The sequence below is a fragment of the Thermobia domestica genome, chromosome 11 (genome assembly GCF_964235325.1).
Source record: "Thermobia domestica chromosome 11, izTheDome1.hap1.1, whole genome shotgun sequence".
Classification (NCBI taxonomy): domain Eukaryota; kingdom Metazoa; phylum Arthropoda; class Insecta; order Zygentoma; family Lepismatidae; genus Thermobia; species Thermobia domestica.
This window is the reverse complement of record NC_137464.1, coordinates 193532425-193555714: the sequence shown is the minus strand read 5'-3', so window position 1 is coordinate 193555714 and position 23290 is coordinate 193532425. Positions and strand designations below refer to the sequence as shown.

The following is a 23290-nucleotide window of genomic DNA, read 5'->3' as shown; positions in this document are numbered from 1 at the left end:
ATGTACTTTCCTTTGGCTTTGTCCTTCTCTCTTCTCAATTCGTTATTCAACCTTCTGTATTCTTTGATGTTCATGGTTTTCAACCTTCTGCGTTCCTCCATCTTAAGCATTGATTCAGCAGGTTCGCATTTGATGAAGTTTCTGTGATGATTTTCGTAAAAAGTATAAACACTGAGAATCTTTAAGAATTTGAAATGCATATTTTGATGAGAAATCGAGTCAAAGTCTAGATATTATATGTATCACCTGCTCATCCCGTTACTTGTGAAACTGAGGCAGAAGGTGAAAAATAGTAATCAGAATGGCTGGACACGTGATTTAGGCAAAATACCTCTCGTTACTGAGATGAGGTTTAACTGTTTCCTTAAATAATTTTTCGAAGGTGTAGTTTAAAACAGTAATCGTTGTACTGTCGTGACCCGATGTATATTTTTGACTTCGCTTATTTCAGTTGATTGGTTGGAATTCAGAGTACCTTTTCAGCGCCAAAGTTACACGAGATGTAGACCCGTACCACTGTAATTAGTTGAAATTTCAAAGCTATCTGATCAGGAATTGAACTCAAAGAACGCCGAAGCCACTAGACTAGTGAGTAAGGTTTGTCTAAGCTTATTGTCATTATTATTTTATTAAATAGCATCTCACCATAATGCTCCAAGGCTAAGGGAGAATGAACGAAATGAAGATGATGGTGAGAGTGAACGAAATGATGGGAAGAAGGGGAAAAAATAAAACGAGAGAACACAGAGAAAAACCAACATGAGTTCGTCCATCACAAAATATTTATGGTAGTCAGAGCTGCATAATATTCTCTTTTATGTATACTGTTTTGCAATAGTAGAAGTGTTTCCTGGACTCGTCATCGCCTAAGCCATGCTACTATAGATATTAATGTAGATTTTGGAAAGAATACTGATTTTGTCACGAGGGTATGAGATAAGGAAGAAGTTTTGGAAATATCCATTCTAGGCGGGTGAAAAGGGGTTCAAAATTTCTTTCAAGAATTTTGTATCCTACAGATCATTGGCATTAGAGAGATGGAACTCGGCATATGAACTCGTCATTAAAAATAAGGGAACTTGTGTTTCAGCATTTTCAAAAATTCCACTGAAAGGGGGACATCTATAAAATACTCAAATTTCCCTTTGTTTAATCAGAAGGTGCCGAATGTGAGGATTTGCTTAAGTTGGAGTTCTGAAATTCAGTACAGACCTATAGATTTTTAATTTAAAACAAACACGTATTTCAGCGTTGCTGAAAATTCCACTTCTAAAGGGGAAGAGAGGGCAATTTCGTTTATATTGAAATTCCCTTTATTTGTTCACAAAATGTCGGATGTGAGGATTTGCTCAAGTTGAAGATGTAAAATTCGGTATATAAACTCTTAAATAAAAATACGATAATACATGTTTCATTGTTTTCGAAAATTCCGCTTCTAAGGGGGAAAAGCTGCGTCATTTCTATAATATCCAAATTTCCATTCTTTAATCAGAAAGTGTCTAATGTAAGAATTTGCTTTGTCTTTTAAGAGAGAATAGATGTGTGTCGTGAAAGCTCCTGTAGGATGAGTTTATGGACAAAATTAATGGAGGACTGCATTTTTTACGATGTCTTCTTTTTGTATATGGTTAAGCGATTAATATTTGGTAATAAAGTGAATCTCGTTAATATATTTTAATATTTAACTTTACTACTACGGCCGTATAGGCGAAACGGTAGTAGAAAACTTTAATAGTATTATGTGTGTATATACACTTTTTATTTTATTTTTGAAGAGTGATTATTTTTAATTAACTATGAGAGAAACAATTGAAGAATACTAAATGAGTTTGTGATAATTGAAACTTTGTATGAAATGGCGGCCGGTTATCTTGTGCACTGGGAGATGTTTTAAGTTAATTATTTGAATATTTTTATTAAAGTATTCGCGCTGTCCAAATGATTGTTATTCTAAAGATAAAAACAGTGGGCAAGCTTACATTTATAGATTCTTTTTCTGAGTGAGTCAATGTGGAAGATATACTCAGATATAAGTAATTTCTAAAATAAAATGTAAGGCTATAATTGGGCTCTTCTTGTTGGTAAAGAGGTTTCTGAGAAGTCAGGTGATGGTCATGTGAGCCCAGGTTGCCAGATTGTTTATACGGAGTTGATGAATCTCTCGTACCTAGTTGGGAAGACTGTTGTAATACAATAATTGTGTTTCATATGTTTATGTGAAAACTATTTCATATGCAGTGAGTTTGAGGTGTTTGTGTTTTGATGTTAAGGTTACTGGAATGCTGGGGAAATTGAGCTATGTGTGTAATGCTTGATTTAAATCTACTTGATGTGGGTATTGTTCGTTGATTTGTGTTTTAATAGGGAAAGTGGAGAAGTGGAAATAGGATTGGTCCATTGTATTTGGACAGTGGTAAGAAGTGCTCGACTGTGTTATTAGACTTATTGGTATTGGTGGTTAAAAAAAAAACAAGTTTACAAGACGATATGTAACGAAATTGTAAAATTTTATATTATTTTGAGCATGCAGAGTTTTATATATATATTTTGTGGTTATTTTATTAGTTGTGGCATCTGGGAGTAGCGATACTGTTATGAGTCAGGACTGTAATGATCATTATAGGGATCATGCTGGACGGAGTACATATACTATACCGTTGGACAAGTTATGAGTTGCCTTGATCATCATCATATTCTTTTCGTACGGAAACGTGATTTTTATAAACATCTTGAATCTATACATCCTGTGCAATTTGAGTTTGTGTAAGGTTTGTAAAAACAGATTCGGTAAGTCTCATGTGGCGCACTGCCATGTTTCAAAGTGTGCAAGCCCACGAAAGCAGGTTAGTTATCTATGCCAGTGGTGTACGTTGTCTTTTAACAAGCAGGGTGGTGTAGCAATTCATCGTACAAAGAAATGTCCTCGGGAGTGGCAGAAGGCGAAAGTGGAGAAGAAAAGGTTGAAGAAAGAAAAATTGAAGTTGGCTAAATGAAAAGATGATAAAGTTCACTTGTTAGTTCAGGTAACTCTTGAGAATATCAGTAAACTTAGTATTAATGCAATTCTTCATTCGTTCTTCCCCGAACAGCTCATTAATAAGAAATGTCTTATTTCGCAGAGCCTAGACATGCTTTTTAAATATAAGAACTCGGATTAGAGTATTGGGGATGAGATTGAAGAAACTCAAAGAGAGTTTCTGTCTCTGCTAAAGAGAGTTTTCAAGCTGAAAATAGTGTTTTCATTGAAGTGGAACTAGATAATGTAGCCCCATCGAATGAGAGGGTGGAGATTGATTATAAATGAGATTATGAATCGGTTATAAGTTTATTTTAAGTGAATTGCCTGGGATGAATGAAAATATTGAAGATACGGATCAACTGTCTTTATTGGATTTATATCCTGAGTTAATCGGACAAATAATGTATCGAACAGAAAATTCCGTTATTGAGGTATAGCAGTAGAATGTAATAAGGATAAAGAGATGATATTTGCCTTTACGAACAATCAAATACAGGAATTGAAAAATGAGATATTAAACAGGAAAAAAAAAATTAATAATGAATAGTTCTTCATGAGAGTTTGTATTAGAAAAAGAAAGAGAATGGACAAAGGAACTAGTTGTAATTAAAAAAGTTTACAAGTGAATATTATAAGTAAAGAAAAAGAATTTTCTGTTTTAAAAATTCAGATTCAAAAATTGAGGGCACAAGCTTATGGTTATTAAAAGGAATTAGTTGAGTTAAGAGAAAAAATGATTACGAATATGCAAGAGGTTGTGAAGAAGGGGGAGATTGAGGAGAATAAGCTTTTGTTAAAGATAAATGAATTAGAAAATATAATACAACTGTATGTTGGAAAAGAGTCCGTACAGGATGTGGTGTAAGTAAGGATAGGGTAGTCGATATGGTAGAGGCAGGAACGAATACTGATAGGATTATAGAAGCTAATACTGTTGAACCTGATAATACATGTTAGTTGATTACCAATATAGTATGATTTTCATCCAGCAGATGGAGAAGGTAGTACAGGAAGTACTTCAATCTGAGGTTGAGACACAAGTCTGTATTGATTGATGTTGTAGGGAAGATATGGTGATTGATGTTGAATATTGCGATTCAACGATATTGAGAGATATAAATGAAAATATTGAATGATTGGATTGAATGATTGGGATTATACTGCAGCAAAATAAAGTAGGGTCTGACGAAATTGATGTGTGGTATAGTAAACTTTTAAACCTGTTAGATGCCAAAGAAATTAAGGTGACTGGCTCAGCTTCTCTTTGAGGATAGAATGTTAGATATTAATAAAGAAACGGGGAAGTTGGATCCTGACGAGATTTATCGTTACTATAATGATTTGTGGGGAACGGAAGAGACTTGTATAGAAGATTTGCGTGAACAAGATCTGGACGACGGTATAGTTAAAGGAATGCAGCGTCTATAACTTTTCAAGAAACAATAAAAAGGATTAAAAAAATTTCAGGTAGCTCTGATGGTCTGAAAGAAACATCATATTAATGAAATGGAAGTAATAGATCCTCTTTCTAAATTATATAACTTTTGTTAGTAATGAAGAAGGTTCCAACTGCATGGTGTCGAAATAGGACCATCGTTATCCCGTTATCGATGAAATTGGAGACGCATTACTATTTCTTCAATAATTTGTAGCATGTTTTTGGGAACAATTGAAGAAAGGTTTGCCAAGGTTCTGGGTATTCATGAGGCCCAAAAAGGTTTTAGGATAGTAGTACTTTGTTTCATTGTTTCGCATTAGATACGCTTATTAAACTTGGTAAAACCAAGATAGCGGTATATGGGGCATTTACAGATGGCCAGAAGGCTTTTGACTCAGTGCTACATGTAGCAATTTTTCGAGCCCTTGAAAAGAGATCTGTTTCTCTAAACTATAGGAATATAATTGGCAATCTGTATAATAATAACAAGGATATTGCTGAAAGTTAAGCGAGGAGTCCACCAGGCCGATTCCCTTAGCCCTCTCCTTTTTAATTTGACATTAGATTCAGCTGTTCGGAAATTGTTTAGGATATAAGTTTGAAGATTATCAAATTCCTCTCGTGACCGGTGCGGATGATAATCTTCTTATTAGTAATAATGAGAATGATCTACAGAAACTGATAGATAGTTTTAGAAATGTTTTGGCTGAGTGTGAGGGTAGCCGTTGAAAAATATATATGTTTCGGAGTAGAACCACAGATTAAACCTTGGTTTGTTAAACCATTCCAGCTTTTTATTAATAACTTTAAAATTAAGGGAATTGAGGTAGAAGAGCCTTTTATTTACTTAGGTTGTGCTTATACAATATAACATAGAGTGGAAAATAAATTTCATTTAGTTAACTTTGGCCGTTTGCTGACAAGATTAGATCGGTTGCTATTAAAAGTACGACAGAAAATATTACTACTACAGATGTATTTGATTCCCAGGTATTTTCACGTTTGGATCTCCAGTTTTGTTGTGTTCACATTTCTCAAGCAGATCGATGATAAGGTTAGGAGAGTTTTGAAGCAGTCGCTTCATTTGCATCCCCCCATTGTCGATGCTTTCTTTTATAGGCGTAAAAGGGATGGAGGCCTAGGTTCACCCTGTATTTCTAACAAGATGCTATTACCACAATTAAAATTTATTCATTCGCTTAGAGATCAGGAGAGAGACAAGTTTTTGAAAGATATTTTATTGAACAGCGGAGTTTAATGTGATTAAAGATAAGACTGTTAATAAATTGCAGACATCCAGGTCTTACAATTTTATGGTTTTAAGTAACAAGAAAAAAATGTTTAAAAAAGTATGGTTTGAAGATTGGAAAGGCATAGGATCACAAGGGAAAGATGTGGAGTATTTTCGAAGCAGTTCTGTCAGTAATATACTTTTGTATGAGGAGACGCTTCCCGATAGCAGATTCATAGATGTTATTAAGATGAAAATAAATACATATGGTGTTCAAATTGCGCTGGCCAGGGCTAATTCCTGATATTTCTAAGGAATGCCGTTCATGCCAGCACTCCTTGGAAACTATTATCTGAAATGTATCGTCCACGCTCATCGTCGTAGTGCAAGGCATGACAGGATTGTTGATATGTTTGTTGAGCACTTCCAAGTCAATGGTTTCAAAACAGCTAAGGAACCGGAGATCAATACATCTACTGGGAAGCTAAAGCCTGACCTAATCATTGAGAAGGGGAATAATAGATTTGTCCTGGATGTGACGATTACGCTTGAGGAGGGAGAAACGGAAAGTAACTCAATAATAAAAGAGCATTTAAGAAGTTTTACTGATAGTAAAAAGTTAGAAATAGTTCCAATAATTATTGGATCTAGAGGAGCTATCATTAAAGTCGTTATTATTAGTATTTAGTAAGTTTGCAATCCCTAAATTACTTCAGAAAAGAATTGTTAAATACGTTTTAAAGTCATCCTTAGATATATTAAATATGCACTCAGATTATAGTGGTTGAAGATTAATGATTGGAATTTTAAAAAATTGGTTTTGTCTAAATTTGTTATTCTTTTATGATATTTTATTGGATGAGTGATTGATATTATATATTGATGTATTTCAATTTATTTTATGTAAATGCTATATTTATGTTGTTTTATTGTTGAAGTATGGGGAGAAAATAAACATATTGCGATAAAATAAACAATGTAAAGAAGATAGAATATTAAGAAAAAAAAGAAAGAACAAAAATTATTGGCGAAAAACTTGAGAGAAAAGGAAGGAAGAGTATGAGTTAAGAAAAAGAATCTATAAATAATCCATACTCCGTATGTATATAAGATCATTTTTTATTTTTAATGTTTTTTATTTGTTATGTTATTATTTTTATATTTTGTATTTATTAATTATAAGGTCTGGAATTTTGAATAATTAGTGTGCAGGAGTGGCTCCGGGCCCGGTTAGGCTAATTGAGAGTAGTTGTGGTTATTATGATGCTGTTAATAAGAGCAGAGAAAAGTTGTAATGTTTTAAGACCGCTTTTGTATGTTTGAACGCAGTTTGTAAATGGGGTTGGGAGGTCTGGAGCCACATAATGAACCTGAATGTTCTAAAGTCGTTTTTATTCAAATTATGGAATATGTTTTTAATGGGATAGGATGTTATTTAAATTCTGAACAATAAATTTTTACCGGTTCAGGGGAACGCCATTTGGTGCTGGTTTGAAGATGTGAAATTCGATATATAAACTCGTAAGTAAAATAACAGAACACGTGTTTCAGCGTATTCGAAACTTCCGCTTCCAAATGGGGGGAATTAAGGACAATTTCTGTAATATTCAAATTTCCCTTTCTTTATCGAGAAGGTGTCTAATATGGGGATTTCTTTAAGTTGAAGATGTGAAATTCGATGTATAAATTCATATAAAAATAAGTGAAAATCTATATTTCAACATTTTCGAATCTGATCCTAAGAGAGAAAACAGCGGTAGTTTCTAAAAGATCCAAATTTCTCTTTGTTGAGAATGTGCCCAATGTAAGGCTTCACTTAAGTTGAAGATATGAAATTTCGACATATAAACTCATATAAACATAAGGGAAAACATATTTCAGCGTTTTCAAAAATTGTACTCTTAAGAGGGAAACAATTGAATTGAATTGAAAAGGTTGGGGTGGGTGCGCCGACGACGGAGGTCATTTAGCACCCATCACTGGGTAAAGAGGGAAACAAGTTAATCCTATAATAATAATAATAATAATAATAATAATAATAATAATAATAATAATAATAATAATAATAATAATAATAAAGTTCCTTCATTATTGAGATAGTGCACATTGTGAGGATTTGCTGAAGTTGGAGGTGCGAAATTCGTTATATAAAAACTTGATTAAAAATAAATGAAACACGTATTTAAGCATTTTCGAAAATTCCGAGTGTTGAAAGGGAAAAAGACAATATATTTGATTATAAGGAAGAGTGAAAGCGATTCCCTGAAAATTCAGGCCATGTTAACATATGTAGAAACATGAGACTTAAACAGAAGACTCATTTTAGTACGAGTGCAATGAATAAGAAAGGAACTTTCTGAAATATGTATGCTAAGGAAGATAAGGTGAAAAAGTGACTCAGACTTTTGTCCAGAATAGAGTATCACATAAATCCATAAAGTCAGGGAGATGAAACTCGACATATAAATTTATCATTAAAAATAAGCAGACACGTATCCCAGCGTTTTTAAAAATGTCTGTTTTAAAAGGAAAGAGGCATTTTCTATTACTTTTTTCTCATTAAAATCTATGTTATCTGTTGCTTGTGATCCCATCATGGGAAATAGCTGAAAACTTTAAAATTAACTTCAAAAGTGAAGAAAAAAAATCCTCCAAAATTCTGGTTTTAAGAGGGTGGATCTTGCAGTTTCTATATTTTTTTCGCTACATTGGAAAAGACGTTGTCTTTGGTTTGTGATCGTATCACGGAAAACGGCTTACCCGTTTGAAACGAAACATTGAACATAGTTAATTACTCTTCAATGTTTTTATCATGTCACATTGATTAAAGTACATATCCCATTGGGATAGGAGAGTATACGCCAAAAATAGAGTATCTTATAAGTTTTTATAATTACTCTTTCATTCAGATGCGTATTCTAAGGGAAAATGAGTTCAAATATTTTCCATAAACGTATTCTTCCAGTGCAAGGAGCGGGTATTTTAGCTAGTTTCCTTATAAAGCTTTAAGAACACAAGTGTACCTGCTACATAATATATATATATTTGTTATTTATCCTTTCGTTTCACTATTTAAAAAAAAAAAAAAAAAAAAAAAAAAGTCGCAGGTCGTTGAGAGGGTTTGAACCACTGATCTTGGGTTTTACCCTTTCCATATTTTCCACTCAGTTTACACTTGACTACCTTATCAGTGAGTATTTTTCTTTCTTTCTTAGTTCATACAGAAGGACCGGAGTGGAGTGTGCAGGGTTCGCATTTTCCTAAAGTTATTTTCAAAGGTTTGCTCCATATATATGGAAATTCATGTTATGGTATTATTATTACAACACTGCAGTATCATGTAAGGTAATTTCATGATAGAAAAAGAATGCTAAAGAATTCCTGAAAGAATGTTAAAATATCCCAGGGTTGGAAATTATATTTTGGATTCATACAGGAATATGCATTGCAGTAAGTTACGCAGTATAAAGAAAATACGATGTAGATACATTGGTCTGAGACAGTTAAACAAATAAGGATAGCTGTTAAGTTAAACATGAATGCAATTGTGTACTTTAGTTTAATAGTGATGTATCTCAGAAAAGCAAAAGAACCAGAAGCAAAGGTGCAAAATTTCTTGTTTGTGTTAACGGCGCGTGGGATCGTTATTAAGTGCAAAGTGATGTAAATATACATAAATAGAAGCTACTGAACTTCTAATAAGGAATGCTGTTACAAGAATCCTATCTTTCTTTCAGTCGCCGGATATTATTACTTTAAAATGCGTAAGGGTTATTTTATCATAATCAAACATCAGCAGTATTCTTGCATTTTTAATATCCAAATTTCTGTTCCTGGCAAAAAGTAGAATTGCCATGAAATTTAGCTTAAAATAGTTTTCTTGGGGTTTAATTTTAAAATGAGGAACATTTTGTTTAGTTTAACGTCCTACGTTATGCATCGAGGCTAAAGAAAACGGTGATAATGAGATAAAAGATAATAGTAGAATGAAGAAAGTGAGAGAAAACAAGAGAACTCCGCGAACATTCACACTTATGGTGTTTGTCCTCCAGGAAGTCCACGCACCGGAGATAGAAGTAACAACAAATTTATATATACAGGGTGTAACATAAGTGCATGGCCAAAAATGACGTGGTGATTGCGGACATCCAAATAAGTAAAACTGTTCCCATAAACATGGGTCTGATGCTGCTTCATATCCGAGATACAGGGTGTTCAAATGTCGAGTCCCTCCAATGGCTCACTGTGGGAAAATGAATGGAAATGTTCAATATTACAGGAAAAATACAGTCAAGTGGAATTATGCCTGTGCAAATACATATACACTAACCTTGAGAATGAAACTAATCAACATTTGTGGTCATTGGGTTGTCAGTGTTGCCAACCTGGTAAAAATTGTTATGTTTTCAAATAGCACTAGAGGTCCACACGTTAGCATATGATTGCTGACATCAAAAGGTTCCTAAACATTGGGAAAGTTTCGCTTCGTTTTCGAAAGACAAGGCGTCCAAGTGTGAATTCAATTAACGGTTCACAATAGTAAACAACGGTTCATAGATCACAACTATTGCATGTTTCCGAAGATAAGTAATTGAGAAAGGTATTCGAGAGGCCACAGCGTTCGTTTATACCACACATAAACTTCGGAAGACAGTGACCCATGTTTAAGAACGTTTTGATGTCATCAATCATATGTTAAAGTGTGGATGTCTAGTGCTATTTGAAAACATAACACTTTGTACCAGGTTGGCAACACTAACAATCCAATAACCTCAAATGTTGATTAGTTTCATTCTCTAGGCCAGTGTAAATGTATTTGCACAGGCATAATTCAACTTGAGTGTATTATTCCTGTAATATTGAACATTTTCATTCACTTTCCCATAGTGAGCCATTGGAGGGACTCGATATTTGAACGCCCTATATCTCGGAAACGACGCGGCATCGGACCCATGTTTATAGCAACATTTTTACTTATTTGGATGTCCGCTATCACCTCGTCACTTTTGACCACGCGTTTATGTTACACCTTGTATATATGTTTATTATAATAAACATTCATAATTTTAAAGATTCTTCTCATCGTATTTGTATATTTATTTTGAATACTAGAGCCTTTTTATTTCAAGTATGCCCCTGCTGGCACTCCTGTCGATACCTCCTTCGAAAGAGGAGGGACAACTTGTTGTGACCGAGATCCTTCAATAGTTGGATGGGGACAGAGTTCTTTCCCTAAAGCAAAGGGAAGGCTTTCTTCGTAAAACAGGCGGGGTTGGGGCCGAAGTATATTTCACCTATTTTCCGAGGGCATACTTGAAATAGAAATGCTCTAATTAAAGAGTTACTTGCTGAAGGACTTTACAGAAAATAAATTCCAAAAGTTTTTACATGTTTTCGTGAAAAATTTGTAGTTTTACGAGCCTTGCTTGAAAAAATAAATAAATAAATAACTCGCTTTATGCGCAGCAAAGTTTATTCAGGTTTTAGTTTATTTTCTGCTAGTTTGTAATACAAACATTAGAAAGATCTGAAAATCTCCAACGCTTTTAGAAACAAAGACCAGTTTCCTCTCAACCTCCTATGTGAAAGACGGGTCGGATGAATTGCATGTTACACCAGAGAACAACAGAATGTTTTCAAATATTCTTGCTGAGTTCGATAGGTTTTTCATAAATTACTCCATAGTTTTCATTCCAGGGAAGATAACCGTACAAAATTGTTTTGGAGACACTTGAATTCACAGTGAAACAATTAGCAAATCGCGCGAAGCAGGTGGTTAATAATTGTAGCCTATTTGGAATTATGATATTTTCTCTTCTTCCATCGCTTTTTAAATCGTTTCAGATTAAAAATATAAATAATGTGTTAATTTTACGACTTAAAATTACCGTAATTTCCTGTATTATAGCTATTTTGTTTATTTACAACGAAGTTTTTGTATACATACTGGAATATTATCGTTCAATTTCCATCCTGACTGTGCAAAAATGCAGGGAAAATGATCCAGATCTAAAGGGAATCTGCGAAGTTCTAGGATCATTTTTTTCAGACTTTACTTCCAAAAGACAGTCTAGGGTTTTCTGACAATACAACATATCGTCCACTTGGACGCTTAACAGCAACTTCTCTGTTCTTTAATTGTTATTTTATCGTACGTCTTTCCCTCCTTACCTAATAAAGTATTTTGTGAAAGTAGAGAAAACTAAATACATGGACCGGAATACAGCAAATTATGGATGCGTTAAAATATTAAATAATACTTTTGATAAAGTGGATAGTTTTAAATATCTAGGATCAATATTAACAGAGGAAAATCATATTCACGAAGAAATTAAATGTCGACTAAAAGCAGGGAATTCGTGTTACTATTCGGTTCAAAATCTCTTGTCGTCGCGAATTCTGTCGAGAAATTTGAAGCTTAAAATATACAAAACGATAATTATGCCTGTTGTTCTGTATGGCTGCGAAACATGGTCACTTACTCTGAGGAAAGAACACAGATTGAAAGTATTTGAGAACAAGATCCTGAGACGAATATTCGGATCCAAGAGGAACGGGAATGGGGAATGGCGAAAACTTCATAACGAGGAACTACATAATTTATATGGTCTACCCAACATTGTTAGGGTCGTCAAGTCTAGGGGGTTAGGTGGGCGGGTCATGTAGCTAGAATGGAAGAAAGTAGAAACGCTCTGAAAGTCTTGACTGCAAGACCAATCGGAAAACGACCATTAGGAAGACCTAGGCGCAGATGGGAGGACAATATTAAGATGGATCTCGCTGAGATTGGAATACAAAGTAGAAACTGGATGCAGTTAGCTAAGGATAGAAGTCAGTGGAGAGCTTTTGTGAACGCGGCATTGAACCTCCGGGTTCCATAGGCCATAGAGTTAGTTAGTTAGTTTTAGCTGTTAGTGTACTCCTTTAATGTGAACTTTTGCTTCAAAGTTATTTTGTTCCAAGTCTCTCTCTCTCTCTCTCTCTCTCTCTCTTTCTCTCTCTTTCTCGCTATCTATCTATCTTATAACAAACATAAAGGCTGGTCCTCAATCAGGACACACAAGTATCCTACGGCAGTAGGGCTTGTGTATATATAATATATACACACTTTGGCACGAACAATCCAATTAAAAACCAGCAGAGGAATAATTTGATTAAAAGAATGATTTCGTTGTCCGGAATATTAGCGTAGCAAATACCAGTAGTCGTGCGAATAGTGAATTTAAACGTAGAAACAATGTGAGTTCAAGAGAATATATACTACAATAGAGATTTTTCTAATAATAACTTGACCAATTTTATAGAAATAAAATGAAAACAAAATGAAATATTTCAGTTTAAAGGTCTGCGGTTATGCGCTTTAGTTCAAAGAAGATGGATGATTATGAAAGTGAATGATAATTTTTTTGTGCTATCCCACCAAAAATCGAACCCAGGATCATATGCAAGCCACTAGACTAGCGGGGAGGGCTAATAACAGAAATATTGGAACATATTTGATAATTCTCATAATAAATGGTAACTGAAGTTGTCCGTCACATGTCTCGAGATAAACAGATGAATCCGGAGTAAATAATAGGTCAAATTATCTGAAATTCCATACAAGAAAGTGCAATTCGGTATACCATCAAAAAAAAAAAAAAAAAAAATCTCACTTAATATTAATCTTATTCCATTTTTTGATTTATAATTATCATTTTGATTTATCCAATTCATGTATCTAAAAGAAGATGTGAAGTACATAAGGATTATTTTAAATCTTAATATATAAGATGAATATTATCTTATTTTGACTTGTCATAACTTCTTGTTATTATAGAACGTTCTATATCAATCACTAGTGTCATAATGAAGTGCTTAATGAGGGTATATTTCAGTATCAGTTTCGTCTCTCATTATGTGGCATAATTCTCGTACAGCAGCGGTTTTTAGGTTTACAAAGATTTTTTTTCTTTATTTTCTCAAAAACTACGCATACTGTTTTACACTCACGGTTATAATTTTGTTCAGCTTAGTACGATGTATCGATTAGTACGTGCCTCATTTTTGTTTTTTGTTTTTTTTTTTCCCTTAAATGTTAATAATATTGTAAAATTATGAAAAAATAATACTTTCTGATATGCTAACGAACACTTGACTTGAACATAAAAGTATTTCGATTTCCTCATAAACTACTATCCTATTTTTATGGCTTTTTATCACATAGAATGAACTAATCGTTTTGTATCTAATGAATTTCTTTTGTATCGGGTCGCTCTGGCGCGTGGTTCGTCATCCCAGCTCTTGCCAAGTGAATTTTGTGGTGGATAGGCACCATATACGTGGGTTTCCTCGGAGTTCCCCGTTCTCTACTACTTTCGTCATTCATTCCATCATTATTACCCATCTCATCATCACCGTCTTCCTTAGCCTCGGTACATACAGGGTGGGCAATTTATCTTGATCATCTGTGACAAGGGAGAAACCAAAAGACGGAGACAAGCGAAACTTTGCATGAAGGAACTATAAGGAAGGGGACATCGTTTTACGTATTAAGCAACACCACCCAGTGAACAGTGTTGCCATCCCAATATAAAATTATATGTTTTTTTTAAACGGCACTACGTCAGATTATTACATATTTCAAATCAAGATGTCAAATAAAACCATAAAATACTACATTTATCATTCAGTATTGCAAACTAAGGATGTTATAGTATCACAAACGTCCAAAGTTTAGAAGCCTCTATCACATATACAACACAAAGGAGATGGTCAGAATAATGCACATCGAAAGTACCTTAGCGTTGGATGCCATGGTATGACTTGTTTCGAATGAATAGGAACGAAATTACCAGCGCTTGAAAATTTGAATTTTTTGAAAGGCTTTATTTCGAAAAAAATGTTCAAACCGTTCTGGAGATATGATAAACATTACCTAAGTTTGAAACACTGCTTAAATCATGTAATTGCGAGAACTTGTTGTAATTACAGCTACTAAAAGCTATTGATGTAATCCTATAAAAGAGAAGGTGAACAACAATCATTTTAAATATTTTCCACAAATACGCCTTTTCAGCAGTGTTACGAACTTTATCACTGTATTATATCTCCGGAACGCTTGAGATATCGAAGTGCTGTAAACGGAAAAATAATGAGTACGTCCATTGAAAACAATACAAATAACTAGATGTGATACTTATCTAAGCATTTTTTTTTTCGAAATAAAGCCTTTCAAAAAAGTTCAATTTTCAAGCTCTGGTAACTTCGTTCCTATTCATTCAAAACAAGTCATGCCATGGCCATGGTATCCAACGCTAAGGTACTTTCGATGTGCATTATTCTGTCCATCACCGTTGTGCTGTATATTATGTGATAGAGGCTTCTACACTTTGTATTTTTGTGATACTATAACATCCTTAGTTTGCAACACTGAATAATAAATATGGTATTTTATGGTTTTATTTGACATCTTAATTTGAAATATGTAATGATCTGATGTAGTGCCATTTGAAAAAATATAACTTTATGTTGGGATGGCAACACTGTTCACTGGGTGGTGTTGCTTAATACGTAAAACAATGTCCCCTCCTTATAGTTGCTTCGTGCGAAGTTTCACTTTTCTCCCTCTTTCGGGTTCTCCGTTATCGCGGATGATCAAGATAAATTGTCCATCCTGAACCGTGGGACGTTAAAATAGAATAAAAAAATATGTTTCTATATATGATTAGTATGTAATTTGTCAACTTATTTGCTCTTACCTCTATATGAAATTATTTACGAATATCTTAAGGAGATAACTTTGTTTAGAGTGCTTTTATCTTGTGTATTAATACACAACAGAGGAGAAATTAATTTTAAAAATAAAGATAAATAATTAATGAATAGTGAAGGAAATAAATAATGAATAGCATTTAGTATTATATAAAGGTTGCAACTATTCCATAGACAGTCATATTGTACATAAATTTGATTTTCATATATTTATATAATGTATTTAAAAATAATGATTTACCAAGTTTAAGTAGACTGCTGATGATGTACGTAATAATTACTTAATATTGCATTTATATTTCGACAAGGCTGAATAATTTTATTTAATATGAATTGTCTTGCAGGTTCAGTTAATAAGTTAAAGCTGAATAATTGATCTGAATGTTCCAAAATTTTATGAGTGTCCCAGATTTTAAAAATAGAAATCGTATTAAGAATAATCAAAAACGAAATGTAGCCTATACAGGAGTTGTACAGAATGAAGTGAACAGAAGTCAGAAGTCACATACAAGTTTTGTGTGTTATTATGTAACACGTGTTGGGGTTGGCGATCATATTTTGCTGCCCATGTTTGATGTGTATTTTGCTCAGCTGTCACCAATATTCAATTCATCCGTGAGTGTTGTGGTGTGTCCAAATGGCAAACCTTTTAGACTCTCAACGAGGGCAGATTCTTGGTGCGCAGTTAATGGGAGCATCTGTGACGAAAGTGATAAGCATTGTGAAGGTATCAAAAATCACTGTTTAATGTCATGCGAGCATACACAGTTAGTGGGAAAACCGCGTCTGCTAAACATAACAGTAATCCAGAGACGACACTCTCTGACAGAGACAAAAAGCACTATAAGGAATAGTGGCAAGAAATAAGAAGAAAACTGCCACTAAAATTACTACCGAGTGAGTGAGTTATTACCGAGAAACCAAATTTCACCGCAAACAGTGCGCAGGAAACTCCATAAAACAGAAACACACATCACACCGTATCCAAGGCCCTGGTGACACTAGTCAATGTTACTAAACGACACATCAGCGTTGTAAAGACCACTGGATGTGAATTGCCGAGCAATGGAAACACGTCATGTGGTCGATTAATCACTATTCACATTGTTTCCCACAACAGGACGTTTGTACGTTGGCGGTAGAGGTATGCACAGGCCGGAATTTTTAGCCCGGTCCTTGAATTTATAATGTAGGCCCGACCCGAATCCGAAATATGTTTTAGCAATTAAGCTCGAGCCCGGCCCGAGCTCGTGTGATAATCAAATGAACCCGAATTACAGAAACTTAATAATTAACGCAAAATTGTATTTTTATTTACAGCATTTAGCGGTTTAATTTTGCAGTTATGCTTTAAAAGTTCTCCAGAAAGAACGGTGATGTATCGTTGTACAGTATATTATATTTAAAAATTCACGGCCCAAGCCCGGCCCGGGCCCGGAGTGATATATGCTTTGTAGGCTCGAGTCGGGCTTAAGCCCGCGGACTCGGCCCGAGCCCGTGCAGACCTCTAGTTGGCGGACACTATCTGAAACCTACGCATAGTACTGTCTTCCACTAAGCATTAAGCATGCAGGCATAGAAGCTTTCTGTGATGGTAATATCATAAGTCCATTGTATTCTGGTGTGAAACGATGACTGCCAAGTCCTTTCAGGGAACCAGAGACCTAACGCACCAGAGGTAAGAGCTCTACCACTGTGCCCCTCAAAGAGTAGTTTAGTGCTGTCTTGAGGATGAATCAGTATTCTTGGTTAAGTGGAGAACCCAGTGCGGTAAGTGTTTTATGTATTTCAGCCACTTCAAGGCATTATAAATTATAGAATCGCATACATAGACATTAAGAATCAAAACTAAAGTTATATGACTGATGCTCTTTGTTATTTTTTAAAAATGAGTATTACTTTATTTTCAGAAGTCAAGAATGAATGCAACCAAAATCCAAACTTTACATGTTTGGAAGACTGAATATAGTGCAGATTCAGTTGAATGGTGCGCAATAGAACCATTCCAAAATCTATTCGTATGTGGGACTTATCAGCTGAAGGAAAATGAAAGTGAAGAAAAAAGAAATTCAGACACTAGGATAGGACGTTTATATTTGTTCAAGTTCAGCAATGAAGAACTTTCATTATTGCAAGAAATTGATATGGCAGGCATATTGGATTGCAAATGGTGTCACGTATTTGTAAGAAATAAAATACTTCTAGGAGTAGTCACTTCGCAGGGTTATTTGCTTGTGTACACATTCAGAAGTCACTCTGGTGTTGATCACCCACAGTTGGAGTTACTTACTGAAATTAAACTTGCAAAAGATGATGAGAAAACATTATGTCTATCGCTGGATTGGTCAACGGGAAAATACTCCTGTGATAGCCCCAATATCGTGGTTAGTGATTCAAAGGGAGAAATTACACTTCTTGAAATCGGAGATAATGCCATCAATATTTTGTGTCATTGGAAAGCCCATGATTACGAAGCATGGATAGTAGCATTCGATTATTGGAATACTTCAACTATATATTCAGGTAGGATATTATAAGAAATGTGTATATATAAAATTCCATACCTTTTAATAATTCATTCTGAAACATTGGTTCTAGTTCTATTAAGTTTTATCTAAAAAAAATCCAATGTCTCATTCTTGATTTTTTTATGCTATTGTACACATGAATATTGAAGTTTTTGTTTAGTATAACGTGTTACCGTAAATTAACGTAGGTTTAACAAGATTAACAAGTATTACATTCATAATGCCAGTAGTAGTAAAAAAGGCTAAGGAGACAGATTGCTTTCGTTGTCTACACCTGATACGCACGGAATGCTTCTGAATTTTAGAAATGACATTATTACGGAATTCCTTACCTGTAGATACGATACATTAAGATTGAAATTGGCCACCGTAAACATTATGAAAATAGATTCAGGTAATTACCCTCACAATAATTAAACAAGTGTATTCTACAACCCGTATCAAATAACAAGTTACACAATCTTCTAATTAGCACATTCATTGGAAGAAATGTTCCCTCCGCCTTACGTACCTTACAAAAGCTACCATAAGGTATCATAGAATTTCTCTTCCTTTGTCTTGCACAAATAGCATACATATAGACGATTAGAACAAAGGAATTCCAGGTAGAATGTGTCAATCAAAACATAGTATATGTTTACATGGGTAGATTGAATGTTAACATATATTGGAGCACTTATTTTGACACGCCCTTGTAACATTTAAATCAATGAACAAAAAACGCAAGGGGACATAGATTGGGATATTCTACGATACCATAAGATTAATAGTGTTGGTAACCCAACATAAAATTGTATTTTCTCAAATGGTACTGAAACCTGCATTTCTCTATTAACACCGGAAGTGGTAAGTTAGTACTACTTCTGGTTTCAACGTTGATCGCCATACAACAAAACGGTAATAGATAGCAATAAGCAGATCTTTGGGATCGATTCAGGATCTCAAGAAAATAACCATTTCCATCGCTAACACACAATTAAAGCTAGAAGTGGTAGAAGTCTTATAGTACTTCCGGTTTCAATATTAAACTTCATACAACAAAAACCGTAATAGATACCGAGAAGCGTTTTTTAATTGATTTAACGTCCCAAGAATAGGTCCAATCTCCTCCAAAAACATTCTACTAAAAGCGGAAGTGGTAGGAATTTCCTAGCATTTCCGGGTTTTAATATTAATTTTCAAAGAGCAAAACGGGTAAAAGTGCTTTCTCGATATTGATTTAGCGTCCCAAGAATAGGTTCCGTCTCCTTCATTGACTTATTTAAACCGGAAGTTATAGAAATCAACTATTTCTGGTTTTAGCGTTGATCAGGTTTCAGGGTTCAGCGTACTGTAGAACAAAAGTGGAAATACAGAGACTCAAACGTTTTTTTGAAAATCGATTCAGCATCTTAAGAAAAGATTCCATCTTCTCCTTATGTCTCTACTAAGACCAGGAGTGGTTATAAGATAAGTTTGCTACTTGGTAAGTTTCACCTATCATTATCATCTATTGCATCCGGGAGTTATAGATATGTTTCAGTAATGTTGAATTCGCATAATTTGGCAATCTATAGTAGTTTCACAATTGTACCGTGTCCTGCGAAAGCGAACTAAGCGCCACTTTCATACTTTTGAGAAAATTACGTTTAAAGGTTGATGTCCAGCATTAGTGTAGCCGTAATCAAAAGTGAAATTATGTTTCTTTTCTTGGAAAGGTGTTCATTTTCCTCTCTTTTCGATTGTGCAAAACGTTTTAATGCTTATCAGGAACCAATCGTCGCATTTACGTGGATTTTCAAAATTTGGCGCTTAGTTCACTTTTGCATAACACGGTACAATTGTGAAACGAAACTCACATGTTTGTTTTCTATTTATATACACGTTTTAATTGTGATTTCACTTAACTTGCAACACTGTTCTGTTACCATTATTATTCACCACGTAGGTGGCGATGACTGCAAATTACGAATATTTGATGTAAGAGAAAACAATGTTACTTCACGAATTACAAGCAGAGCGCATAGTGCTGGGGTCACAAGCTTTCACTCTAATGCTAAAAAGGAACATTTATTGGCTTCTGGAAGGTAAGTCTTTTCTTTCTCGTATACGGTATAATCCTAATCATGCACATTGGAAAAGGTATACCATAAGCCCTTTCGCTAAGTTCTTCATCAGATAGGGAGCGGAAGAGGAATGGAGAAAAAAGAAAAATTAAAGAACAGAGAATTAGCTGTGAAGCGTTCTGGGTGGATGCCATGTTGGAATAGAAAGTTCCATTATACTGTTACCAGAATTAAAGTAATGTAAGTTTGGTGGAGGAAGGTAAAACTAATAGGGTGTATGGGTCGATTAAGAGCTCAGGAGAGCGAAGGAATAATAAATGAAGAAAAATTTGGGTAATGTAAGGGACAAGGATTTAAAAATATAAATATAATTTTCTAGTAAATACAAAATTCTGGAGTAAATATATCAGTTTTTGAGTTTTTCATAAATTATTTTTTAATTTTCTCTTCAGTTCATCATTGAAGCCTCGATGTCATTTATTTGAAGACGTATTTTGTAGCAATGACGAACCATTTCATATACCATTTGACTAGAGTTTAATAAGTAATAATTAATTATTTAATATTATTCTGTGGTTTAAGAAATATTTTGAAAAATGTGTAGAAATAGTGGCTCGACTGATGAGCATTGTTAAGGATTTTCATATATCATTGTAACCATAATTTCTTGGATCAAATACCATATGTCCATACTCTGTTACGAATTGTGTATATATATTGTGTACTTGTGAGTGTGCAAACTGTTAGGGTTTAGTGAGTATGCTTGGACATTGTTTAAAAGTATCGGACAAGGCGTTAAGAAATTGTAGTAACAAAAGAAAACCGTTACTGTAGAATAAAAATAATGGATAATTGTTCGTAGGTTGGATATGAACCAAAAGTGGCTAAAGTTAATATGTTTGATTGGAGCCGTAAGTGGCTGATGTTGATTATTCAAAAGTGGCTGAGTATATTGTTTAGTTCTGAGTATTAGTTGGAGTTCTCTTTAGGTAGAATACGGACATATAAATGTGGCAGTTATCTCTGAACCTTAGTGGTTGTAATAGCGTATGTTAATGTACCCAGAGATATAGATACATTAAAAGGTTGAGCAGTCTGGAAGCTGTTTAGACCTCAATTAGGAATTACTAGCAGCTTAGAAAGTTAATTTAGAAGTTAAATAACTCTTAGCTCTTTAAAAAATCCACTATCTAACACAAACCCTAAACAATTGATGGCTAAAAGCAGGTTTACCTTCCCGCGTCTCTCTCCACGATCTGATTATCGCCAAAAATCCCTTTGATGGTGTCAGAAAAAAACGCAATGGAGATGCGAAAGCAGGACGCTAGTATTAAGCGATGAGACAGGTTGTTGTCTCAGATATATTGCGGCCCGTAGACCGTTGTAAACGGGAACTTGCAGCGTGTATTCACACTTGCTCATAGAGGATGGACACTGGTATTCTGGTGTGGAGGCAATAAGCTACATATCTCCCTCACCTTTGGTCTGCATTCAGATACATGTGACTACTGCGTCATGTATTCATGACATCGTCAATCCTGTCCTCCGATCTTATCTGAACTTTTTACAGGACTCCATCCGGCAGTATTTAACGTATCTCGTACTGCCAAAGCAACCCAGCGTCCAGTACTTGGTATATGCCTTCTTACTCTCGATAGGTTTCCAGACTTAAGTCTTATGAAGTGCGTATGGGGTATGGTAAGACAGTGTCTGACTGCTAGCCTGCCTTAGTAAAGATATTCGCCAAAGTCTACGAGCTTGGGATACCGTACCCTAGACAGACATTTAACATTCGTACGACCGGGTGATCGGGATTTAACACGTGCTGTTAAAGTGAAGTGTGTTTTTTAACACCTTATATAACATGTTTCGGAACGTCCATCGGTGCCATATTGGGATTAGTACCATCTCCAATTCCCTTTCTGTGGTCCCAGATCCTCGAATTCCTGTTGGATGTGCTCAAATCGATTTCTACCAGTGTATAATATTAATATTGATTTTCAGCACCAAATCCATACCTGCAATTTACTGTGGTATTCGAACTATTTTCTATTTTCTGCCTCACAAAAGGTAATAATACTAATCATCTAGCCTGAACAGAGGTCGTACGTATAATCATGTTACTATAAGAAATACCGAGCCTGAACAGAGTTCATACGTATAATCATGTTACTGTAAGAAATACCGGTAACTTCTTTGTGAAATTACCTTCATTTGACATTTACTTTAAAATGTATACTTTTCTCTTCAGTTATGATGAAAAATTATTACTGTGGGACACCAGAAGGTGGAAAAACTCCCTAACTACAACCGATGTTGGAGGAGGAATCTGGAGGCTGAAGTGGGATCCTGTAGATTTCGACCGCTTGTTAGCAGCTTGCATGTATGGTGGTTATAAAATAATTAGTTGTGATAAAATTCAAAGTGATGGAGAACAACCAATTGTGGCCACATATAATGAACATGATAGTATATGTTACGGAGCAGATTGGTGTCACGAAAAGAATCCATTGAATATAGGATCGCTTTCACATGAGACAAGCGAAGATACTGAGACTGTGGTACATACCATTGCAACATGTTCGTTCTATGATTGTAAGTTGAATGTATGGAATTGGGAATATAAATATGCAAAAGATGGTTGCAATTAATAAATCAGTTCATACAAATTATATAGTTTTTAAACTTTTTAAACAGCCAACAGAAAAATTGTTTTTTTTTTAAATAAACTATCTAGTCTTACCATAAATACTATCCTGAAGTTATAAAATACATTGACATAAAATGGTTAGAGATACAAATCTCCTAATAACACGAGTTACATGGATGCATTATGAAGCAAAACCACAAATAATTATTCAAAATGGCTACCATTAGTATGCACATAGTCCATAGATCTTTGGTTAGGTTAGAACTGGAACACATCAACTAGAAAACCTGCAGTTACCTTTCGAAGAGATCGCTTTAAACTTTCAATATTGGGTTGTCTCTTCTTGCAAGTCATCTCCTGAAGCTTGGAGCACAATTTGTACTTCAAAGGGTTTACATCTGGGTTATAGAAGGCCAATCTGAAGTGGAAATGAAGTCGTGCCCTCGTAGCTCACATCCCACCACATCATGACTGAGGCAGGATGCTGTCCTCTCTGGATCCTTGAGACCTTTTCACCAGCTTCTCTACAGGATGTGGCGCATATCCTGTCATTTTGGTCACTGAAAGTCTTCTCAACACTGAAAATCATTTCATCAGTGAAAAGGATTCGACGGTGCCCGTTTGCT

General features: G+C 34.7%; 1 protein-coding gene across 1 annotated transcript in view; it reads left to right on the top strand.

The window, feature by feature from the left end:
- LOC145664630 (diphthine methyltransferase) overlaps window positions 1–22698 on the top strand; it is a 70136-nt gene extending 47438 nt beyond the window's left edge. Inside the window, exons 2-4 of the mRNA XM_081731464.1 lie at window positions 17352–17964; window positions 19897–20035; window positions 22266–22698. Of these exons, the coding sequence (XP_081587590.1) occupies window positions 17361–17964; window positions 19897–20035; window positions 22266–22665 (1143 nt within the window). The 5' untranslated portion in view covers window positions 17352–17360 and the 3' untranslated portion in view covers window positions 22666–22698. The remainder of the gene's footprint in view (window positions 1–17351; window positions 17965–19896; window positions 20036–22265) is intronic.
- The last annotated feature ends 592 nt before the right edge of the window (window positions 22699–23290 follow it).